General features: G+C 37.7%; 1 protein-coding gene across 1 annotated transcript in view; it reads left to right on the top strand.

The window, feature by feature from the left end:
- GTF2H1 (general transcription factor IIH subunit 1) overlaps positions 1-17637 on the top strand; it is a 29115-nt gene extending 11478 nt beyond the window's left edge. The window contains exons 4-15 of the mRNA XM_052662049.1: positions 584-749; positions 1700-1793; positions 3142-3291; positions 3412-3491; positions 6016-6143; positions 6253-6340; positions 8591-8679; positions 9048-9165; positions 13107-13197; positions 13613-13728; positions 14554-14646; positions 16712-17637. Of these exons, the coding sequence (XP_052518009.1) occupies positions 584-749; positions 1700-1793; positions 3142-3291; positions 3412-3491; positions 6016-6143; positions 6253-6340; positions 8591-8679; positions 9048-9165; positions 13107-13197; positions 13613-13728; positions 14554-14646; positions 16712-16798 (1300 nt within the window). The 3' untranslated portion in view covers positions 16799-17637. The remainder of the gene's footprint in view (positions 1-583; positions 750-1699; positions 1794-3141; positions 3292-3411; positions 3492-6015; positions 6144-6252; positions 6341-8590; positions 8680-9047; positions 9166-13106; positions 13198-13612; positions 13729-14553; positions 14647-16711) is intronic.
- The last annotated feature ends 2831 nt before the right edge of the window (positions 17638-20468 follow it).

Below are 20468 nucleotides of genomic sequence, written 5' to 3'. Positions count from 1 at the left end.
CTGTATAAGTTTAGAAAACTTCTAAAATAACAAGAATTTCTGGGCCTTCCTGGCAGTCCAGTGGTTAAGAATCTACGCTTCCATTGCTGGGGCATAGATGCAATACCTGCTCAGGAACTAAGATCCTGCATGTAGTGTGGCATGGTCAAATAAATTTAAAATAATGAGAATTTCTGACAAGATGAATTATCTTTCTGTGCTTATAGCTCCAAGTGTATATCACCATGAAAAACTTAGTTGATAGAAAATCCCTCTTCCCATTCAGCTTTTCGTGAAAGAAACCACAGTACTGTACAAATGCAGCCTTTGTGTCACTGGAACATAGGGATGAATAGGACCAAATCAGGCCCTCAAAGACTTGAGCCTTTGCTGCTTCAACTGCCTTCCAGTTATCTGCACTGGATTTCTTCCTCCAAAAATGTTTTTTTGCTTTTAGTTAATAACAAATGAAGTAAATGACCTTTGCCGCTCAGTCATCACAAAATGAAAATTGGGTGTTTTGTGTAGCTAAGGTCTTTTTAGAATGCTACCTAAATGGTGTTTTATTCTAAAAGTTCAATATGTTGATATATTCTATCACCAGAATGCTGCAAGAAGATCCTGTTTTGTTTCAGCTTTATAAAGACCTTGTTGTGAGTCAGGTCATCAGTGCTGAGGAATTCTGGGCCAATCGTTTAAATGTGAACGCAGCAGAGAGTTCTTCCACGTCTAATCATAAGCAGGATGTTGGCATTTCTGCAGCATTTCTGGTATGTGACCCTTCTAGATTTCTAAACAGGAAAAAAACCCTGGTATATGTGCTAATGATGCCATTTTTCTGGAAAATGTAGTATTTCCTTAAATTAACAGGATACTTCAGTACCCATGATACTCTTCTAAAATGGACTTTTGAAAATGAATCTTCTAGCAGTTGGACTAATGCTGATTTCCCCTAATACTTTTAAAGTAAGGGCTTTCAGATATCTTTTTTTCCTTTTTTAATGATTTCAATATTTTACTTATAATGCAAGTTTAAATGTAAAGTGACCATCATGTTACAAAAAAGTAAAATTTGGGAACTCCTCTGGCAGCCCAGTGGTTAAGACTCTGCACTTACAATGCAGGGGGCACTGGTTCAGTTCCTGGTCAGGGAAGTAAGATCACACATGCTATGTCACATGAACAAAAGGTAAAAAAAATATTTTTTTAATTAAAGAAGATTTGTAACATGTATCTTGAAAGGAAAGTTGAGGATACCATATGTATGGAATTAGAAAGTGAGTTTCAGTCTATACTGTGGTAAAATCAAAGCATTAAAATTTCAGTACCAGTTACATGTTTGGCATCTTTCTGAGTGCTTAGCAATGAATTGAATTAATAAGGCCTTTCTTAAAACAATCAGATAATATGTTGTAACCAAATAGTTAAATATTTGGTAACTGTAAGCTTTATGTTAAATTTCCACTAAGTATCTGCCTTTGGCCACATTTAAATGTGTCCGTTTGACCATGTTGTGTTTTCAGAAACATAGATTTTACTGGTCACTAAAGTTATGTGAAGCAGGTCAGATTGATTTGACCCATCTCTGTGCCAAATAAAGGCAAAGGATTTGTCTGTCTCTGTATTTCATTCAGAGACTCTGTTTTTCCTCCTTTCTCCAGTGTCCATTGGGTTCTTAGACATCTTGGCCCAATACTCTTAACAAATGTCTTTATTTTAGGCTGATGTCCGACCCCAGACAGATGGATGTAATGGTTTGAGATATAATTTAACATCTGATATCATTGAGTCCATTTTTAGGACCTATCCAGCAGGTAAGAAGAATCAGTTCTTTCAGATAGTTAAAATATTTGTTTGAATGAATTCAGTGAAATATCTGAAAAACAAAAAGCTTACCTTTATTCCTGATGAAGTGCAATAAAATATGTAAAGTACTCTATCCAGTGCTTGACGTGGTAGATATTAAGAGGTTAATGTGTAATGTACTGACATCAATCCATGGGTATGATGACTTTCTCATTCTTTCCACTGGTGGTTCTTAAACTTTATTTACCTTTTAACATAACCTGAGTAGGCTGACATACTCCAGAGGCATCAGTAAATGAGCGTCCACAGCACTAACTCAGATCATCCTTCATGCTGCCTGCAGAATGACTTCTAACCCACAAATCATTTCCCTTGGAGAAATCACCTAAAGTATAAATGGTTTGATCCTAGCTCTAGTAATGTTGATGTACAGCCAAGGTTGAGAACAGTTACTTCAGTTATTGTTCTAACCACATAAAGCTCTCAAGCCATTTTGTTCTCTCTCCCTGCTTCCTTAGCTTCTGCCCCTTGACTCCTTAGGAGACAGTCTTCTGCAGGATTCACCTCAAGCATCACTTCATTGCCACTTCTGTAAAATCTGACTTCCGTAGGCAGATGTAATCCCCCTCTCCATTCCATCTACAGGGCTGTGTGTCTTACCACATTGTAATGTAATTATTTTCTATTTTTCTGATAATAATTATGTAGTGTTTAATCTTTGTGAGACACCATTCTGAGGCCTTTATGTGTGTTAACATTAATTGTCACAAATAGTACCTATGAATTAGGTTGTTACTACCCCATGTTACAGATGAGGAAACCAAGATAAGAAAGATTAAGTAATTTGTCCAGCATCACATTGGGTAATAAGTAGTAGACCTCGAATTTTAAACTCAGGCTTTCCAGCTTAAGAGACCTTAACCTTTTAACTTAATCTCTTTGCTTATTAGACAACACAGGCTTCTGGAGTGCTGAACTGATAGTCCAGTGGGTTATGGAAATCTTTATTTCCCCAGCACCCAATATGGTGCCTTGGACTAAAAGTGTCCATATATAAATGATCAAACAGGCAAACTCAGGTCTTCCTCTTAATCTTGATGTTCCCAATAAAACTTTGAAACTTGAAGCTTAATAATTTTCTTGGTGCAAAATAAGGTTTTGTTTGTAATTTAAGATTCATAAAGGTAACGTCTAACGTAATCTCTCAAGTGATACTTACAGGTAAATTATTACATATTGTTTGTAAAGTTGAAATCTTTTATAATTTGGTTTTGCTGTTGGGCTACTTTTAAACTAATTTGAGAGGTTTTAAGAATTGGAAATTCAGTATGTAACTATTGTGGTTTTTATTCACAGTAAAAATGAAATATGCAGAAAATGTTCCCCACAACATGACAGAAAAGGAATTCTGGACACGTTTCTTTCAGTCCCATTATTTTCACAGGGACCGGCTGAATACAGGGTCAAAGGACCTCTTTGCAGAATGTGCCAAGATAGATGAAAAAGGTAATTGCTTATCCCTGACACACTCTAGCTGCTGCTGTCTAGTCATCAGTGCCACTACTGATTTTTTGCTTTCTGGGAAACGTAAAACTTAATCAATTTTTTATTTCATTGATTCTCTAGGATTAAAAACAATGGTTTCATTAGGAGTGAAAAACCCGCTACTTGACTTAACAGCTTTGGAAGATAAACCATTAGATGAGGTAAGTAGTAGTAAAAGGATTTACAAGAGAAAACAGTCTTTTCCTAGTCTTCAACATTTGTATTTTAAAATTGCCTGAAGTATCGATGTTCTATTTGTGAGAAGTTAAAACAGAATAACGTTATTTGGAGTGGTTTATCAAAAGTGCTTTTTTGATAGCACTGTTCATTGTTAAGATTGCATGGGAGAACTGAAATTCCTCTGTGAGTTGGTAGAACATTTTTTATAAGAATTTTTTAACTGCCTTATCAACAGTTGTCTAGGTATTAATAAAGGTTTAACAAATGTTTATGCTATATCTAGTATTAAGTAAGTGTGAAAAAATATTCGTAGATAGGGAAAAGATGATAAACATCATTGGTTCCCCACTGTTTACCAAGTGCTAAAGCACAGTCATGACCATTACTCCACATTAGCCCCATTATGTTTCAATAGCTGGACCATCGAGTATGAGCTACCTACCTCAACATCATTACTCCAGACTTAGAAATTCATCCAATGCTAGAGAAATAGGTGATCCCTTCTGATCAAGGCTAATTCTGTCCCTGCCTCTGTCTTCTAGTCTAGAAAGGAACTTGCCTTCCTCAGTTACTCTCTGGACACTGTTACCTTTTAGTGCCCTTCGTTTCACTTGTTAATTTTCTTGCTTTCCTTTGGCTCCTTTTCTATTGACGTGTTCTTGTCTGTCTTCTCTTAGTGTATGCATGCTCCAGGTGAGAAAACCAATGCTAAAATTTCATCTATAGTCTAAATTATTAAATTAACAGAAAATAATCTTGGTGCCCCAGTTAGTTGTTTCCCGAATGAAATTCAGTTGTTTTCTTGAAAATTCCCAGCACTCAGTCACTTCCTGGTGAATCTCAACACATTATAAACATGACCTCTTTAATCACCCTGAGAAAATGAAGCTAAATAAACCACACAGCTGTTAAGTACGTTGACTTTAAAACCAAACTACTTGGTTTTAAATTGTTTTTTTAATGTTTCTAATATCAGTTTTCTTGTAAAATGAGGTTAATAGTTCTGACCTTGAGGAGGGGTAGGAAATTTGGAGAGTTGTTGTTTAAGTATACGAACTTACAGCTAGTAGATCATTTTTGTAGACCTAATGCACAGCATGGCTGACAGTAGAAACCTCAGGTTGCTCAGAAACTGGGTCTTAGTTCTCAGCAAGAGAAACGATAATTATGTGACATGATGGGGTATTAGCTACACTGGTGATCATTTTGCAATCTGAAATCAACACATTGTAAACCTTAAAGTTACACAATGATCTATTTTTTTTTTACATTTTTAAAACTATCCATGTTGTATTCCCTTGCATGGATATATAAAAATTGATAAAACCAAGCCTTTTAATAAAAGTGTTGGTTGATTCAATTTTTCCCTCTTTCCCTATCATCCTCTAGTAATTCTGTCCCAGGATATGGGCTTGGGCTCCTTGTAATTACATTCTTTCCATTCCATTGCTAAAAATACCAATACTAACTGTGTGATGATGACTCCCAATTAGTCCTGGTCTGGCTAACCCAAGAAGTCCAGAATCATATGTCCAACTCCCGACTTGGCGTCTTCATCTAGGTTGTTTCCATACACCTTTCAGCATAACATGTCCAGAATGGAGTCTTTGATTCCCATCGTCAAAAACCTATTTCTTCCTGGCCCTTCCCTGTGTCAGTTAAAAAAAAAAAAACATTACCATGGACTCGTTTGTTCAAGCCAAAACCTAGTAGTCTCCTTGATCCCACCCCTTTGTAGACCTCCAACATTCAGTTGCTCAGCAAGTGCTCTACATCTCAGAACTGTCGGCACAGACACATTAGCCTCCTGATTGATCTTGTTTCTTTTTGTTGCCTATAGTTTATTCTTCCCTAGCAGTAAGAGTTATAAATCAGATCATAATGTTCCCCTATGTAAAAACTTTTTCAGGGATTTCTCATTGAACTTAGAATAAAATTGGAACTACTGCCAATCTCTTCTTAATTTGGCCTCTGCCTACTCAGTTGGGGCTGTTTCCTGTCCCACCCTTCATTCGAGGTATACTGAACTGCATACAAACCCATGACACAATATGTTTTACATTACTCCTATACCTTTTGTTTAAGCAGTTTCTTCTTCCTGAAATGTTGTCTCAGTGTTTGCCTTGCAAGCACCTACCTATTCATCTTACGGTGCTCCACGAAGCTCTTTTGAACCTACCCTCCCCGCCCCCCACCTCTAATGGGATTGACCACTTGTTTCGTAGCACCTGTAAGTTTTAAGTGTAATGGCTTACAGCCCAGCATCCCAACTAACCAATATTTTAATGTTTTGCTAACTAGCCCAAAATTGCTCCTTAGGGAAAAAAATGCAGCACTTAGCAGTTAAGATATTTTTGTGATACTAAAAGCAGTTAGTAGCATTTTTTCATTTTTGTGTGTGTGTATAATGTTACTTATTTTTAAATTTTTACCTGTAAATATTTTGAGTCCTATATCCAGAAAATTTTTTAACTCAACATATCTGTACTAAATTGTTCCTTGCAGGGCTATGGCATTTCCTCCGTGCCATCTACTTCTAATTCTAAATCCATCAGAGAGAACAGCAACGCTGCCATCATCAAGAGATTTAACCATCACAGTGCCATGGTCCTGGCAGCAGGTCTCAGGAAACAGTTAAGTACACATGCAGAGGTGCACTAACTGGGCTTTCTGTGATAGCCAGATAGTTGTTGTTGTTCTTCCTGTGGTACTTAACATTAATTTTTTTCCCTTTGTTTTCAGAGAAGCACAAAAGGAACAAAATGGTGAGCCCAGCAGCACTGATGGCAATTCCGGAGATACAGATTGCTTTCAGCCAGCAATCAAAAGGGTATGAGTAAAAAGTCTGGAATGCTTATGGCTCAGATTTCTCCAGATATATGTTATGTAACTGCCAGTACCTTATGTTGACCCTTGATAAGTTCAGATGGCTTTAATTCTTCTGACCAAGCTGTTAAGTATTTGGCTTAAAGAATACTTCCTCAGTTTTGGCTTACCAGCCTACTTTCCATAGACTCAAGTCTGTTAACTGGTTTTATTGTTTTATTTTTCTCCTTCACCTGTAAACACACATAAATGTTAACGCATAGTTTCATTTTCTGGAAGAGAGTACCCAACAAAGGCAATATGACAGAAAGAAAAAACTAAAGGTTTGTGTATTGACTTTAAAAGCTAAGATTTGGCCCTCTTGTAAAACCTAGCATTTTAGAACTAGAAATGTCTTTCATTAAATACTGAAGATGGATTGTGAGGGAGTATGAACAGTTACCTACTTGTATATTTCTTCTCTCTTTGCAACTTTGCCAAGCTTCTGTATCCCTCAATTTTAAGTTCCTCCCTCGTTATAAAAATTATAAGGGTTTCTTAGAGGGCAATCAGGCAATATAGTGTATTAAATTTTTAAAGGTTTATACCCTTAATTTCACTTCCGGACAGTATTCCACTTGGAACTTTTTTTTTTTTTTAAGATATATGGAAAGATTTAGATACAGATACAGTGACAGTATTATAATTGAGAAAATAGCAAACATGATAGTCGTGATACATCCCTACAGTGGAGAGTGATGCATGCAGCGAATAATGACTGCTTTAAAGGATTATTGATACGTTGAATTAAAGTGAGTTCGCATATACCATGACAATAGTTCACTTCATTAAAATTAAAAGAAACCATTTTTTCGTTGCCTTACATGCCATATTAGGTGGCAGGAAACAAAAATGAGTAAGACTGGGTTTTTGTCCTCAAAGAATTTAGTGTCTATAGGTAAGACAAAATGAAAAGAATAATTGTAAAACAGAATTTAAAGTATAGTAATTGTTTATTTACAGTAGGAACCAGAGAGTAAGTAGATAAAGTTTGTAGAACAAACTAATATGATACAGTTAAGTTTGTGAACTTTATGAACTTTAAGAGATTATGGGTCCTTTATGTATTTCAGTCACCTAATATATTTCTACAGGATATACACCTTTAAAATTAACAAAGTAAGATATTTCTTTTCTGAAATAAGCAAAGTGAAGCTAAAATATAAGTTAGAGATGCTAAAAAGAAATCTTGAAAGTGATTTTTTGCTTTGCAATATTGCACTGAGTACCCTTGATTCTTGGTAGTGATGAAATTGTCAAAAATCACTGTGTGAATTTTCACAATATTCAATGATAAACTGACTCAAGATGTTCTTTCACATCAGTAGTTGTCTGCTGTGTGTTCTACAAGGGATTTATAAAATGAGAGATCCTGGAATAATAATAAGAGTCCTCATATTCATGGAGCTTTCAGTTAAGTGTGAAAGTTAGGTGGATGACCAGGCCTTGGCAGAGATTTAGGATTTGGATTCATATAAACGGTTGGGTCAGGACATGACTTAAATCAGGCAGCAGGAGAGGTAGAAATGAGCTTGACATACGGGAATGGTAGTGAAAGGCATCAGTATGCCTGATGACAGTTGGCTCAAGGGTATAGAAATGAGAAAGCAGTAAAGACACACTGAGTCTGTGCGAGGTGGGACTGATGATACATTACTCTGAATAGCATGCTAAGGTCAGATTTGTTCGTATACAGTCCAGGAGAAAGCACATTAGTAAAACCAAGATAAAGAATGCAGACGTAAACCCAAATACATGAAGGGATTAAATACGTATATGATAAACATGGCATTTCAGAATCAGTGGGGAAAGATGTTATTCTACAAATGATGTTGGGGGACTGATTAATAATATTTTTTTAAAAAACTGATTCCCTACCTTATTCTTTATTTTACAATAAATTCTGTTGGATCAAAGTTTAAGCAAAAAAAAAAAGAAAATCCACAGAAGAATAAGTATAAAGGGAATAATTAAAACTGAAAAACACCAAAGTGAGGGCAAAAAGTATTTGCAACAGATAATAAAATTAATTTTTTTAATTTATTTTGAGTAAAATACACATTTTAGTCTATCAGATTTTCAAATATTAAAGGTTTAATGATGCATAGTATGGTCAGAGTATAGGAAAACAGTTACTCTGTTAAGTGGTAGGTATGTATAGAGGGGACACATGTAGGAAGTGCAGCAATAAAAAGTGTTGTGTTGATAATTATAGGCGAAGTTACAAGAATCCATTGAATATGAAGACTTGGGAAAAAATAATTCCATAAAAACAATTGCACTAAACCTCAAGAAGTCAGATAGGTAAGTTTGGTGACTATTAAATTAATTTGAAGCAAAATAGTTTTATAACACAAGTTGGTACAGAATTTATTCTGCAAGTGTAGTATTCAAGTTTTTATCAGTTTGTTGCCATAAAATATAGTATTATATTTCCTTAAAAAGTTACTTTGTAAATCTCAGGAAAGGATCCTAAATGATTGAAGCGAAGAAAATAACTTAGCTATCTGTGCTGTTCTCTTATTACCCTTATTGGAATTAAGTTATTTAATTGAAATATCTTTAACTCTTTACTTGGGGGGAATGTTGTATGGAGACTGCTAAAGTATTTGACAGACAAATATTGAGCACCCTTATTATATGTGATTAGTAATTTCTTGGCTAATCTTCAGGTATTATCATGGTCCAACTCCAATCCAGTCGCTGCAGTATGCAACAAGTCAGGACATTATTAATTCTTTTCAAAGTATTAGACAAGAAATGGAAGCTTATACACCCAGATTAACTCAGGTAGGTGACTTATACAGTTTGAAAAACAGAATTCCCAGTTACTTTTTATGAGCACATTCATATTTATAAAACTCATACTTTACTTGGGGTAAAGACATATTTCTGCTTAATAAATTGAAAAAGGTAAAGAGAAATATTTGGCATACCTAAAGTTCAGATGATAATGAAAATAAAATAATGAGTTTTGTGGTTGGTGATTTTTTTTCTTCCATATATACAGTTTTGTTGGAAAAATCTCCCAGATTTCCAAAAAATTTCTGGACATCATTCTGTAGATATCCTTTGTTTTTGACTGCCCTTAGACATACTTCAGTTGATCAGCAAGTTCTGTCAGTTCAGTAATTCTTCACTCCGTCACTTTGACTTAGGTAAACAGGTCAGGTTTTCAGCACAGCCACTGCAAGTTGTTTTAATAAAAGCATGATTCCACCCACATCACACTGCAACTTAAAAACCTTTAGTGCTTCTCTTTCTTCTCATAGTAACTGGATGTTCTTTCTCTGACTCGCCAAACCCTACAATCTGACCCTAACCCACATCTCTAGTCCCAACTCCAGCCATATCCACCATTTCCTTCCCCACATAACTTAAAAAGAGTCCTGTACTCCAGCGTAACACACTATAAACTACCCAGAGGTTTTTAATCGTATCATCTACGTGCTTCCTGTGCTTTTTCTCATGCTTTCTCTCTTAAGAGTGTCCTTTGCCTGTTTCTGTGTCAAGGAACAAATAGTAATAATTCAAAATAGTTCCGATTCCATTGCCTTTGTAAAGCAGTCCTCAGCATGCCCAGGAAGAGTTATTTTTTCCCTTTTCTCTAGTTTCATAAGCACTCAGACACTGAATTGAAACCTGAATTGTAGTGCTTATCACATATGGGGACTTACTTTTTAACTTTTAATCTTGAAATAATCTTAGATTTACAAAAAGTTGCAAAAGTTTTCTGACCCATTTTGAAGGTAGATCCCTTTGTGAGCATGCTAAGTTGCTTCAGTCCTGTCCAACTCTTTGAAACCCTATGGACTGTACCCCAGTAGGCTCCTCTGTCCATGGGATTCTCCAGGCAAGGAAACTGAAGTGTCTTGCCATGCTCTCCAGGACATCTTCCTGATCCAGGGATTGAACCCTAGTTCTTAGTCTCCTACATTGGCAGGTGAGTTCTTAACCACTAGCGCCACCTAGGAAACCCCAGATCCCTATACATCTAAATAACACAGTACAGTTACAGAAACAATAAGTTAACATTGTTTAAGTCTTATTATCTAACCTGTATTCTTTTCAAAAAAATTTTTTTTCTTTATTTGGCTGTACATGGTCTTTGGATAAGGAAATGGCAACCCACTCCAGTATTCTTGCCAGTAGAATTCCGTGGACAGGATCCTGGCGGGCTACAGTCCATGGAATTGAAAAGAATCGGACATGACTGAGCAACTAACACACATGGTCTTAGTTGAGGCACTCAGGATCTTAGTTGTGGCATATGGGATCTAGATCACGCCCAGGCCCCCTGTATTGGGAGCATGGAGTCTTACCCATTAGACCACCAGGGACGTCCCTAACCTATATTCTTGGAAAATTTTCACCAATTGTACCACTAATGTCCCTGGAGCAAAAAAAAAAAAAAATTTTTTTTGGTCCAGCATCCAAATCAGGTTCATGAATTGCATTCGGTTCTTACGTCTCTTTAGTTTCCTTTATGGTGGAGTAGTCTTTCAGTCTTTATCTTTCATGACCTTGATGTTCGAAAAGTAGGTCAGTTTTTTTGTAGAATGCCCTCAACATCAGTTTCTCTTAACACTTTCTCATGATTGGATTTCATTTTTAGCAAGAATTCCACCAGGTTGCTGTGTAAGTAATACGTCATCCTTTGTGCATCTTATGAGGAAGCACATGTTTATTGTCCTGCCTTGCAGTGCTAACTTTGATCACTTGGTTAAGGCTCTATCTGATTTCTCTGCGGAAAACTTACCAATTTTTCCCTTCATAATTAGTAAGTATCTTGTGGGGAGATACTGTGTAACTATTTTGTTTACCCTCAAACTTTTACTGACTAATGTTTTAGAATCTGTTGATGATTCTTGCTGAAAACAGTTATTACCATAGTGGTAGTTAAATGGTGATTTTCTAATTCTGTCCTCCCATCAGTTGACCTTCTGAACCTCCCTGACTCATTCATATTTATTTACTTTATAAGCATGGGTTCTTATATTCTGTGGGTTATAAATTGTTGGTATCCTTTTTTTTTTTAACTGAGATATCTTACAGTAAAATTTACCTTTTCAGTATATTCTTTTGAATTCAGTGTGTATATACAGTCATGTAATTACCAACACAAATAAAAGGCAAGTTTTGTCACCCCTGAAAAGGTACCCTTGCACCTTTGTAGTTATACCCTTTCCACGCCCTTTATATTGGCGCCTATATCTTTCTGACAGTATCTTCATCAGTTTTGAGCAGCTCTTTAGTTTATGGCACAATGAGATAGATACTCCAGATTCATCTAACTCTTTCCCTGCTTGGCAAGTGTTGAGTAGGTTTAGAAACCAAGATCTGAATACTAGGTGGGATGTCATTTGCTACTGGTCTCTTTGTCCTGTTAGTGGACAAAGCAAAGAAATATGTGTGTACATACTTATGCTCACATAGCAAATATGGGATTGTCTGACTACATCTTCCCTTCTAGATTTGGCCCTTGGGCCAAAGTAGTTCCACCTAACTTTTTTTTGTACGTTTATTTATTTAGGTAGTTCAAGGTTGAAAGAGCACTTATTTTGTACAAGTTCTTTTTATTATATATAGGTCAACACTAAGTTTTTTAAGCTGTGGTTAGTTTAGGTTTTTCCCTCCAAAAAGTGATTTGATTATCTGAGACACGTGAAGAGATGATCTGCCATCGGGTGTGTATCCGTGAGTGTAGCCAGTGACTAGTCAGCAGGTGTAGCAATCAGTGAAACTTCTGCTTACAGTGCATTATAACACTTCATGTACACACAGAAGGAAATAGGAATCAAGTGAACCTTCATGTCTCCTTGACTCTTAGTTGAGCTGTAATGTGCTCTTCACACCAAGTGAAGTGTTCTGTTTTTCATCCAGCCTGAATACCTGAATTTCTACTTGTGAAACACACTAACCCTGTGCTTGAGCTGTTCAGCAAATGATTTGTTCCTTGCTATGGCTGGTCCTTAGCACTTATTAGGCACACATTGAAGAGATACATCAATTATGTCCCTGAATGTTCATGTGGATACAGTGGGGAATGCCAAGTGATATGTTTCTATTTTGCTGGATTTTCTTCTGTCAACTGCCAGCCAGAGTTTATCTCTTTTTTTTTTTATTTTTTTGACATTTTTTCTTTCCTTAAACTCAGTTTTACCTTCAGTGCTAAGAAGCTGGTACCTAAGAAAGAGCTTGGCTATATCACTTATATGTGGACTCTAAAAAACAGTACAAATGAACTTATTTACAAAACAGAAACAGACTCAGACATAGAAAACAAACTTCTGGTTACCAGAGGGGAAAGTGGGGGCAGGGGTGGGGGAGGCAGGAATAAATTGGGAGTATGGGACCAACAGATGCACACTACCGCATAGAAAATAAACAATAAGAATTTACTGCACAAAGAACTGTATTCAGTACCTTGTGATAAATTATAAAAGAATAAAAAAAGAATATGGTTATATACATACATATGTTTAACTGAATCAGTTTGCTGTATACCTGGAACTAGCACAATATTATCCATCAGCTATACTCTTGAAGGTGGGGAAGCTTGACTAGACAAAAGGGTGTGCATTTTGAGGTGCCTATGAATTTGCCTGGTGTTCTGGAAGATTCGTAGGTATTCTAGTAGCCTTATGGGAAGTAGCTCACTCTGGCTGCCATAGACTGTGTGTTCCTGGACACTCGCTGTTAAACTGAAATGTTCTCTTCGTTCCTTTCAGGTTCTCTCAAGTAGTGCTGCCAGTAGCACCATCACAGCCCTGTCGCCTGGAGGAGCGCTGATGCAGGGAGGGACACAGCAAGCCATAAACCGTACGCTCTGGGCCTCCTGTTGCTACCCCTTTACCTAAATCAGCTCTAAGGAGCAATTTGAGAAGAGTGCTAAAGTTGTATTGGTTTTCCTTTGAAACATTTCCAGGATCTGTGTTTTGTTCTTATGCATCCAGATCCTGAAGCATACCTAGAAACAAACAGTGGCACATTGCTATGTCACTAAAAGTTTTTTTCCCTCTCCTACCTCTTAAAGCAAAACCTGAAAAGTCCTCTGAAACCCCAAGGGAATTTAGTGTCAGCCACAAAATCACTAACTTAGAATAGCACATCCAGGTTTAACATTGGCAGAGTGCACATTCACATTTATACTGTGAGCATAAATTCTCATTCTCTCAGAGACTGCACACACATGGGAAAATAGCTTTTATTCTGTGAACCTCCTCTTCTTTTGCAGAGATGGTGCCAAATGATATTCAGTCTGAATTGAAACACCTGTATGTGGCTGTTGGGGAACTTCTACGGCACTTCTGGTCCTGTTTTCCTGTTAATACACCATTCCTAGAAGAAAAGGTTAGAACTGATCCCAAACACAGCCAGCTGTTTTGATAACGTGAATTAGTGAGGTGTTACCTTGACGTTGGAAAACTGTATTGAACGTTTACCATGTGCCAAACACTACTTTGTCTGTATTGTTTCATTTAAGCCTCACAGCATCCTCATGGAGCAGGTATTGATACCCATTCTGTAAAGAAACTTGAGATCCAGATCAGTTCCATAACTATTAACTGTACATCTTAAAACTTAACTATCATTTTGCTGTACACCAGAAACTAACACAACATTGTTAAGTCAACTATACTTCAGTTTTAAAAAAATAGTGATAGCCTTACTATATAAACTATCTTACAGACAATCTTTAGGGTCTTCCCTAGTGGTCCAGTGGTTAAGAGTTCACATTTCCAGTGCAGGGAGTGTGGGTTCATTTCCTGGATTATCTTTAAAGCTACAGAAAAGGTGCATTTTTTATGTATAATTTGCAAAAGAATAAAAAATTTGAAATAATCGGTATTGGCCAGTTTGATGAGAGTCCTTTCTGCTGCTGCTAGTACTACCTTTTTAAAAAATGCTTTGACCCAGAAATTCAACATTTAGAAATATAAGAAAAAACAGTATATACCATATGTTTTCCACATACACATTTATACACATGCACAAAAAAAATACCAGGAAGGATAGGAATTATGAACCAGAAAAATCTAAATATATTAGATAACTGCTTCTCTGCCTGGTGGAGCCAGTAAATCTTAAAGAAAGAAAGTAACCTTATGTGTATTTTTCCCTTGATCTCTGTAGGTTCTTGAGAGTCTAATTCATTATTTCTCTCATCTTTTTTAGGTAGTGAAAATGAAAAGTAATTTGGAACGATTCCAAGTTACAAAGCTCTGCCCATTCCAAGAAAAAATTCGGAGACAGTATTTAAGCACAAATGTAAGACAAAAATCTAATTTTGGCCTGATTTTTTTTCTCTGTAGTAAAATGATGAAATTAACTTCGTTTTCCTGTAATTGAGTATATATGTTGGTTTTTATGTCCCTGGGAATCCTGTTTTTTAATTGTAAAATGTATCATACATTCATAAGTGTATAAAACACAGTTGCTTTTTTAAGCAGTAAAGCCAGTGTGTGCTCACCACGTGTGGTAAGAAATAGAACCAGTGCCTGAGTGCCCCTGGCCAGTTGCCCACACCTCCTTCACACACTCTCAAGGCCACGACTAACCCAGCCTCTGTAATAATCATCTTCATGATTTTCTTTATAGATTTACAACGTATGTATATGTTCCTAAAAATGTTTATTTTGAAAACCTGAGTAACAAGTTACGTTCTAGCAGTGCAAAGAAAGGCAGAGTTGCCATTCTGTAGAGTGAGCTGGAAAGTTCCTGGGCGATGGCCTCAGCTCCCCTGTTGACAGCAGGGCAGCAGTGAGGCGATGCATGAGAAGTGTCGCCTGCACCCAGGATTTCTAATGTTTTTAATGCAGGGCTAGAGCAGCCCCACACAAAACCACACACACGCAGAGCAGCCCCACACAAAACCACACACACGCAGAGCAGCCACACAAGATTGTTTCTCTGTGGGTAATGCAAGTCTTTCTCAGAGATGACTAGGAAAAAAATAACATATAAAACTATTTCTGTTCAGTGTGTAAGTAGGATAATCAAAACAGGAAATTTCACAGTTGAAAGCTGAAAAATCTTCATTAGTAATATTTTTAGTAAGTTTTTATTCCCTAAACATTGGTTTTTTCCCTCAAAACGTAATAATATTATTTATAATCAGAAAAGAAGCTTGAAGTGTCTTCCCACAGCAGAGCAAGGATCTCAGATTTCAGTTCCTGTGCCTTCTCGTTTGATTGTAACTGCCTGGAGCACTGTAAAAAGGACTCTGGTAAAAAGAATTCTGAGCCCCTGAGCAGCCTTACCCGAGGCTGTGGTGGTTATCTCTTCTAACTGGTACTGTGGAAACATGTGGCCTGTCAAGCAGAATAAATGATTTTTATGTAGTTTACAGACAGAAGTAAATAACACTCCCCTACACAAACACACTTAGTGATAACAGATGTGGTAATAAAGGTTTGTTTTGTTTGTTTCTAACTCTACCTAAGATTGAATCCAAATTGTTGGCATGCTGTAAGGATTTAAGCCTTCCTGTTCTCTGTCTCCATACTGCCAAAATTGACTTGGAGACTTTACAAAAATTGTACTTCCAACCATGTAAATTACACTGTCCACTTCCAAGGAAACAGATAATCCAAGGACATTCTACCTCAGGAGTCTTTATCAGCTTAGATCAGTGTGGTCCTGTTGACTTCTAGTTATGTCTATGATGAGGGCAAAAATTTTTTCTACTCAAAGTACATAGTCCTGACCTAAGGGGTTTCATAGTACCTGTGTGGAGCTTTAAGACCAATTACATTTTTCTATAATCTACTGAATTATGTGGAAATCCTGAAGTGTTGAGAGCTGGAAAAGACCTAGAGAGCACAGAAAAGTGCTTCTCAAGCTTGTTCAGCAGAATCAGGCTCAGAAGCTTGTGAAAATGAGAAGATTCCTGGGTATCATCTCAGACCTGCTGCCTCAGAATCTTCAGGGGAGTAGGGCATTTTTTATATTTTCTCTCAGATAGTGTTGATGCCCTCTGGATCTTACTTAGAAGTCTAATGTTTAAATCTCGAAACCTCTCTGATTTGACCGAAGAAACAGGCCTGTAACACAGATTTTCCTGTTGTTTTGTGGCTGGTTAATGACAGGGCAGACATACAGTGTAGGCAGAGCAGGTGAATTTCAGCCTCTGCTGTACACCGCCCCCATTCCTCTTACCTTTCTAGACGAAATGTATCTGAGAACCTTCACAGAGGGCCTACGTGTTGCCTCATTGGGGAAATAAAAAAGAGCTTTGCAACTGTGCTCTGAAATATGGACCAGATCTGAGTCAGAAGCATTAACCTCACCAGCCATTAGCCCTTGTTGCTTAAGAGTGTTGTTTGTTTTTCAGCTGGTAAGTCACATAGAGGAGATGCTGCAGACGGCCTACAACAAGCTCCACACGTGGCAGTCACGGCGTCTGATGAAGAAAACGTGAAGTGTCTGCAGGTCTCACAGGTTTTGTGAGACTGAGAGAACTGTGGCCTGCAGTCACTCTGGAAACCTGGCCTGACGACATGCAGGTGATCACACAGGAGTGACAAGAAACATCTGCAGCACGCCGACTCTTGGAGCTGATGCTGTTGTACTTGCACATTGAGAACTGAAAGGAAAGGAACTGTGATTAAACTAAAAGCTGGGGAAGTAAATTAAGGCAGAACCAAAATGAGCTAAGTTGCAAATATATATATATATATATTTTAAAAAGACACTGTTTACTGCAGTTACTCAGGAACTGCTTTTGATTCACATTAAGCTGCTTTCAGAAATTAAAAAAAAAAAAACACTTTTTAAAAGGGTGCATTGATAAATCTGAGGTTTTTGTTTTGTTTTGTTTTTCTGTGTAAATTTTTTTCCTAAGTTTATGGCACAGGGTACACCTTAAGTATTTCTCCTCCATCTTCCACTTGGATCCTCAAGTTTTGCTGAATTCTAGTTGTACCTTACATCAGCAAGTTAAAGAGAGTACTTTAAAGCAGAGGGAGACTGTTGCTCAGCCATCCAGAAACAGTTGTAGTCAGAAGACATCATTGGTCCTGTGTTTCCTACGGAAATAAGAAACAATAAATATTGCACTGAATGTTTGTGGTTTGGAGTCCCTAAATGATAAAGAGGGGACATGTTTGCAGAAAGTCGTGTGAGGTTTTTATGCAGAATTTTGTCAGAGGACAATGGCGCTGCATGTTTTTCTTTGAGTGCAAATGTACATTGCTAAGATTTTTTTTAAGATGGCATGTGCTTTGAAAAGAGGAAATTGCATTTTTAAGAGTTTAAAAATCTTATGAGTGAGAAATATAAGAAATCTTATTTTCACCTCTTTAGAAAAAAAATAAAAGATGTTTCTCATATCTCTCTTTCTCTAATATCTGACTGTTGGCAAAGTGATAATCATTACATAGTAAGTACAAAGCCTAAATGGAAAGAAAAAAAAAGATATGTTCATGTTTTTAGAATCCGTGCCATATTTTGTTCCTAATAGGATCAAGTCAGTGTTCCATCTAAGACTTTAGATATCTTGTATTAAAATTACAGGAAAAAGTAAAGCTTTTTATAGATACTCTTTCAACTGCAACACATCTTGTGGATTCTCCTTATGTGTGATGCTTACTTGGTTGGGTTGCTCGAGAGCTACTCATTACTTTTTTAAGCCATTATTCAAGTGGTTATTTTCCATATAAAGTGGCTGCTGCTGCTAAGTTGCTTCAGTCGTGTCCGACTCTGTGCAACCCCATAGACGGCAGCCCACCAGGCTACCCCGTCCCTGGGATTTTCCAGGCAAGAGCACTGGAGTGGGTTGTCATTTCCTTCTTCAGTGCGTGAAAGTGAAAGTGAAGTCACTCAGTCGTGTCCGACCCTCAGCGACCCCGTGGACTGCAGCCTTCCAGGCTCCTCCATCCGTGGGATTTTCCAGGCAAGAGCACTGGAGTGGGGTGCCATTGCCTTCTCCGATAGAAAGTGGCTGTGACTGCTACTGCTAAGTCACTTCAGTCGTGTCCGACTTGGTGTGACCCCATAGACGGCAACCCACCAGGCTCCCCTGTCCCTGGGATTCTCCAGGCAAGAACACGAGTGGATATAGTAGGTCAAAAACCAGTTCAGACTTCGAGCCAGTAAAAGGAAAGCAACATCACTCTTCTGCTTCAGTCCTGCCATTTCTCTTCCAGCCAAGTGTAGTGATGGTGTGTTATACCTTACGGTTTTACAAAGCACATTTCAAATGTATTATTGTCACAACTACTCTATAAGCAATAGCAATGGAGCAGATCAAAAAATGTTTGAAATAGAAGAAAGTATATCTCGGGTAAGTTCTCTGTTAAAGATTAAGTGATAAGTATAACGGAACTGTGAAGGAAGAAACCATTGGGGGAATTGGGTAGGCTTCACTGAAGAGATGACATTTTAGCTCAGCCTTGAAGATAGAAGAGGGAAGGGCGTGGTGAAGGTGTGAATGAAAGGAAAGGCGTTTGAGGGCAATAGTGTTGGAGAGTTGAAAGTGATAAGAGGCTGAAGAAAATCAGTTTAATTCAAGTTGCAAATGGCTTTGTATGCCAAGGTAAGGAATTCAGGTCTTGGGACTTCCCACTGGTGGTCCAGTGGCTAAAACTGTAAGCCTAGTGCAGGGAACTCTGGTTCCATTCTTGATCAGGGAACTTGATTCCACATGCTGCAACTAAGAGTTCCCAGGCCACACCTAAAGATCCTGCATGCCACACACACAAAAAATCCTGAATGTTTCAACAAAGACCGAGTGCAGTCAAGTAAATAAAGATTTTTTTTTTAAATTCAGACCTTAACCATTAGGTGTGAGTGAATCTTGGAGAAAATTTTAAGCATTAATTGTTTTTGTGAGGGAATTACTGTTGGTTGGCTTGTAGATAAAAAAAGTCCAGCCAATTAGAAATGCCAAAACCTTCATAAGACTTTGGAACAATCCAGACTGGAAAACTAGGTCCAAATTAAGTGGAATTCTGATAAGTAGGAAGATATGAGATGAAGTCTTATAAGGAATGAAGGACTTAACAGGAGATTTCACCAAAGGTAGCTCTCAGTTTCAAGTCCAGCTAACGTCTGATATACTTGATCCTTGGAGTCCTTTCAAATTGAACTTTGGCAGCTGTTCAGGCCTACCATGACCCCATCTTCCCATTGTGGAAAATGATAGCAGCTACTGGTAATTGAGAGCCGTGATAAACCAGCACTGTGCCAAGCACCTTTAGAAAAGGCTTTGATGTTAAGTAATTTACTCCAGTAAGTGGCAAGGCTTACCCGAGACTGCTAAACTCCAGTAGCCACTTAGGTAAGATACTGGTGAAGTTGAAAGCTTTTATTCCCCAGCCCAGGCTTTTCTTGCCCAGTTTTTCCTTTACCCTGTCAGTCATTCCTGCCTGCAGTTCTTCTACTGTGTGCTACTTTTAAGGCAAATCACATTATGGGATTAGTCTGCTTAGCAGGGCCCATTAGCCTGGAAGGCTACAAAATGTCATAGCATAGGGAAAGCATGCCGTGCCCCAGAAGAATGAGTTTCTCCTGGAAAAAAGCATAAACATCAATAGTCTAGTTTACTTTGGACTTAAGCTACAAAATGAGGAGGATACCTTGTGTTGCCTGCTTCAATCTGAGAAAACAAGATTCCTTAAACATCCATAACAGAAAGGTAACCCACTCATCCAGGCTGAGGGTTTAATCCAGAAAGTGATTTCCTATTGGTGCATATGTCATCTGGAGCCACAGTGGCCCTTGGATGGAAAGCTGCCCGTTTTAAACTTAGGTTTGCTGTTTCCAGTGTCAGAACCTGCATGGGATTCCTCATTGCATTACCTCTGCCCTTTCCCAGTTTAGCTTCTTCAAGACTCAGCTGTTCTCCCAGTTCCTGAGGCCAGGGGAGTCTTAGTTATTTTCAGCTCTTTAATTATCCAGAGCTGGAGCAGTTCCTAGAACTTGGTTCAGAGATGATCAGACTTGGTTTGTAGTCCATATCCTCGATTGGGTACGAATTTAAGTCACAGAAAAGACTTTGGAAACTAACCGCAGAGTCCAGTTTTCATAAGTCTTTCCCAGAACCCCTAATATGACAAACATGAAATTAATTATACCTATTGAGGTGGAGC

The sequence above is a fragment of the Budorcas taxicolor genome, chromosome 25 (genome assembly GCF_023091745.1).
Source record: "Budorcas taxicolor isolate Tak-1 chromosome 25, Takin1.1, whole genome shotgun sequence".
Lineage (NCBI taxonomy): Eukaryota > Metazoa > Chordata > Mammalia > Artiodactyla > Bovidae > Budorcas > Budorcas taxicolor.
This window is presented reverse-complemented; position numbering and strand designations above follow the sequence as displayed.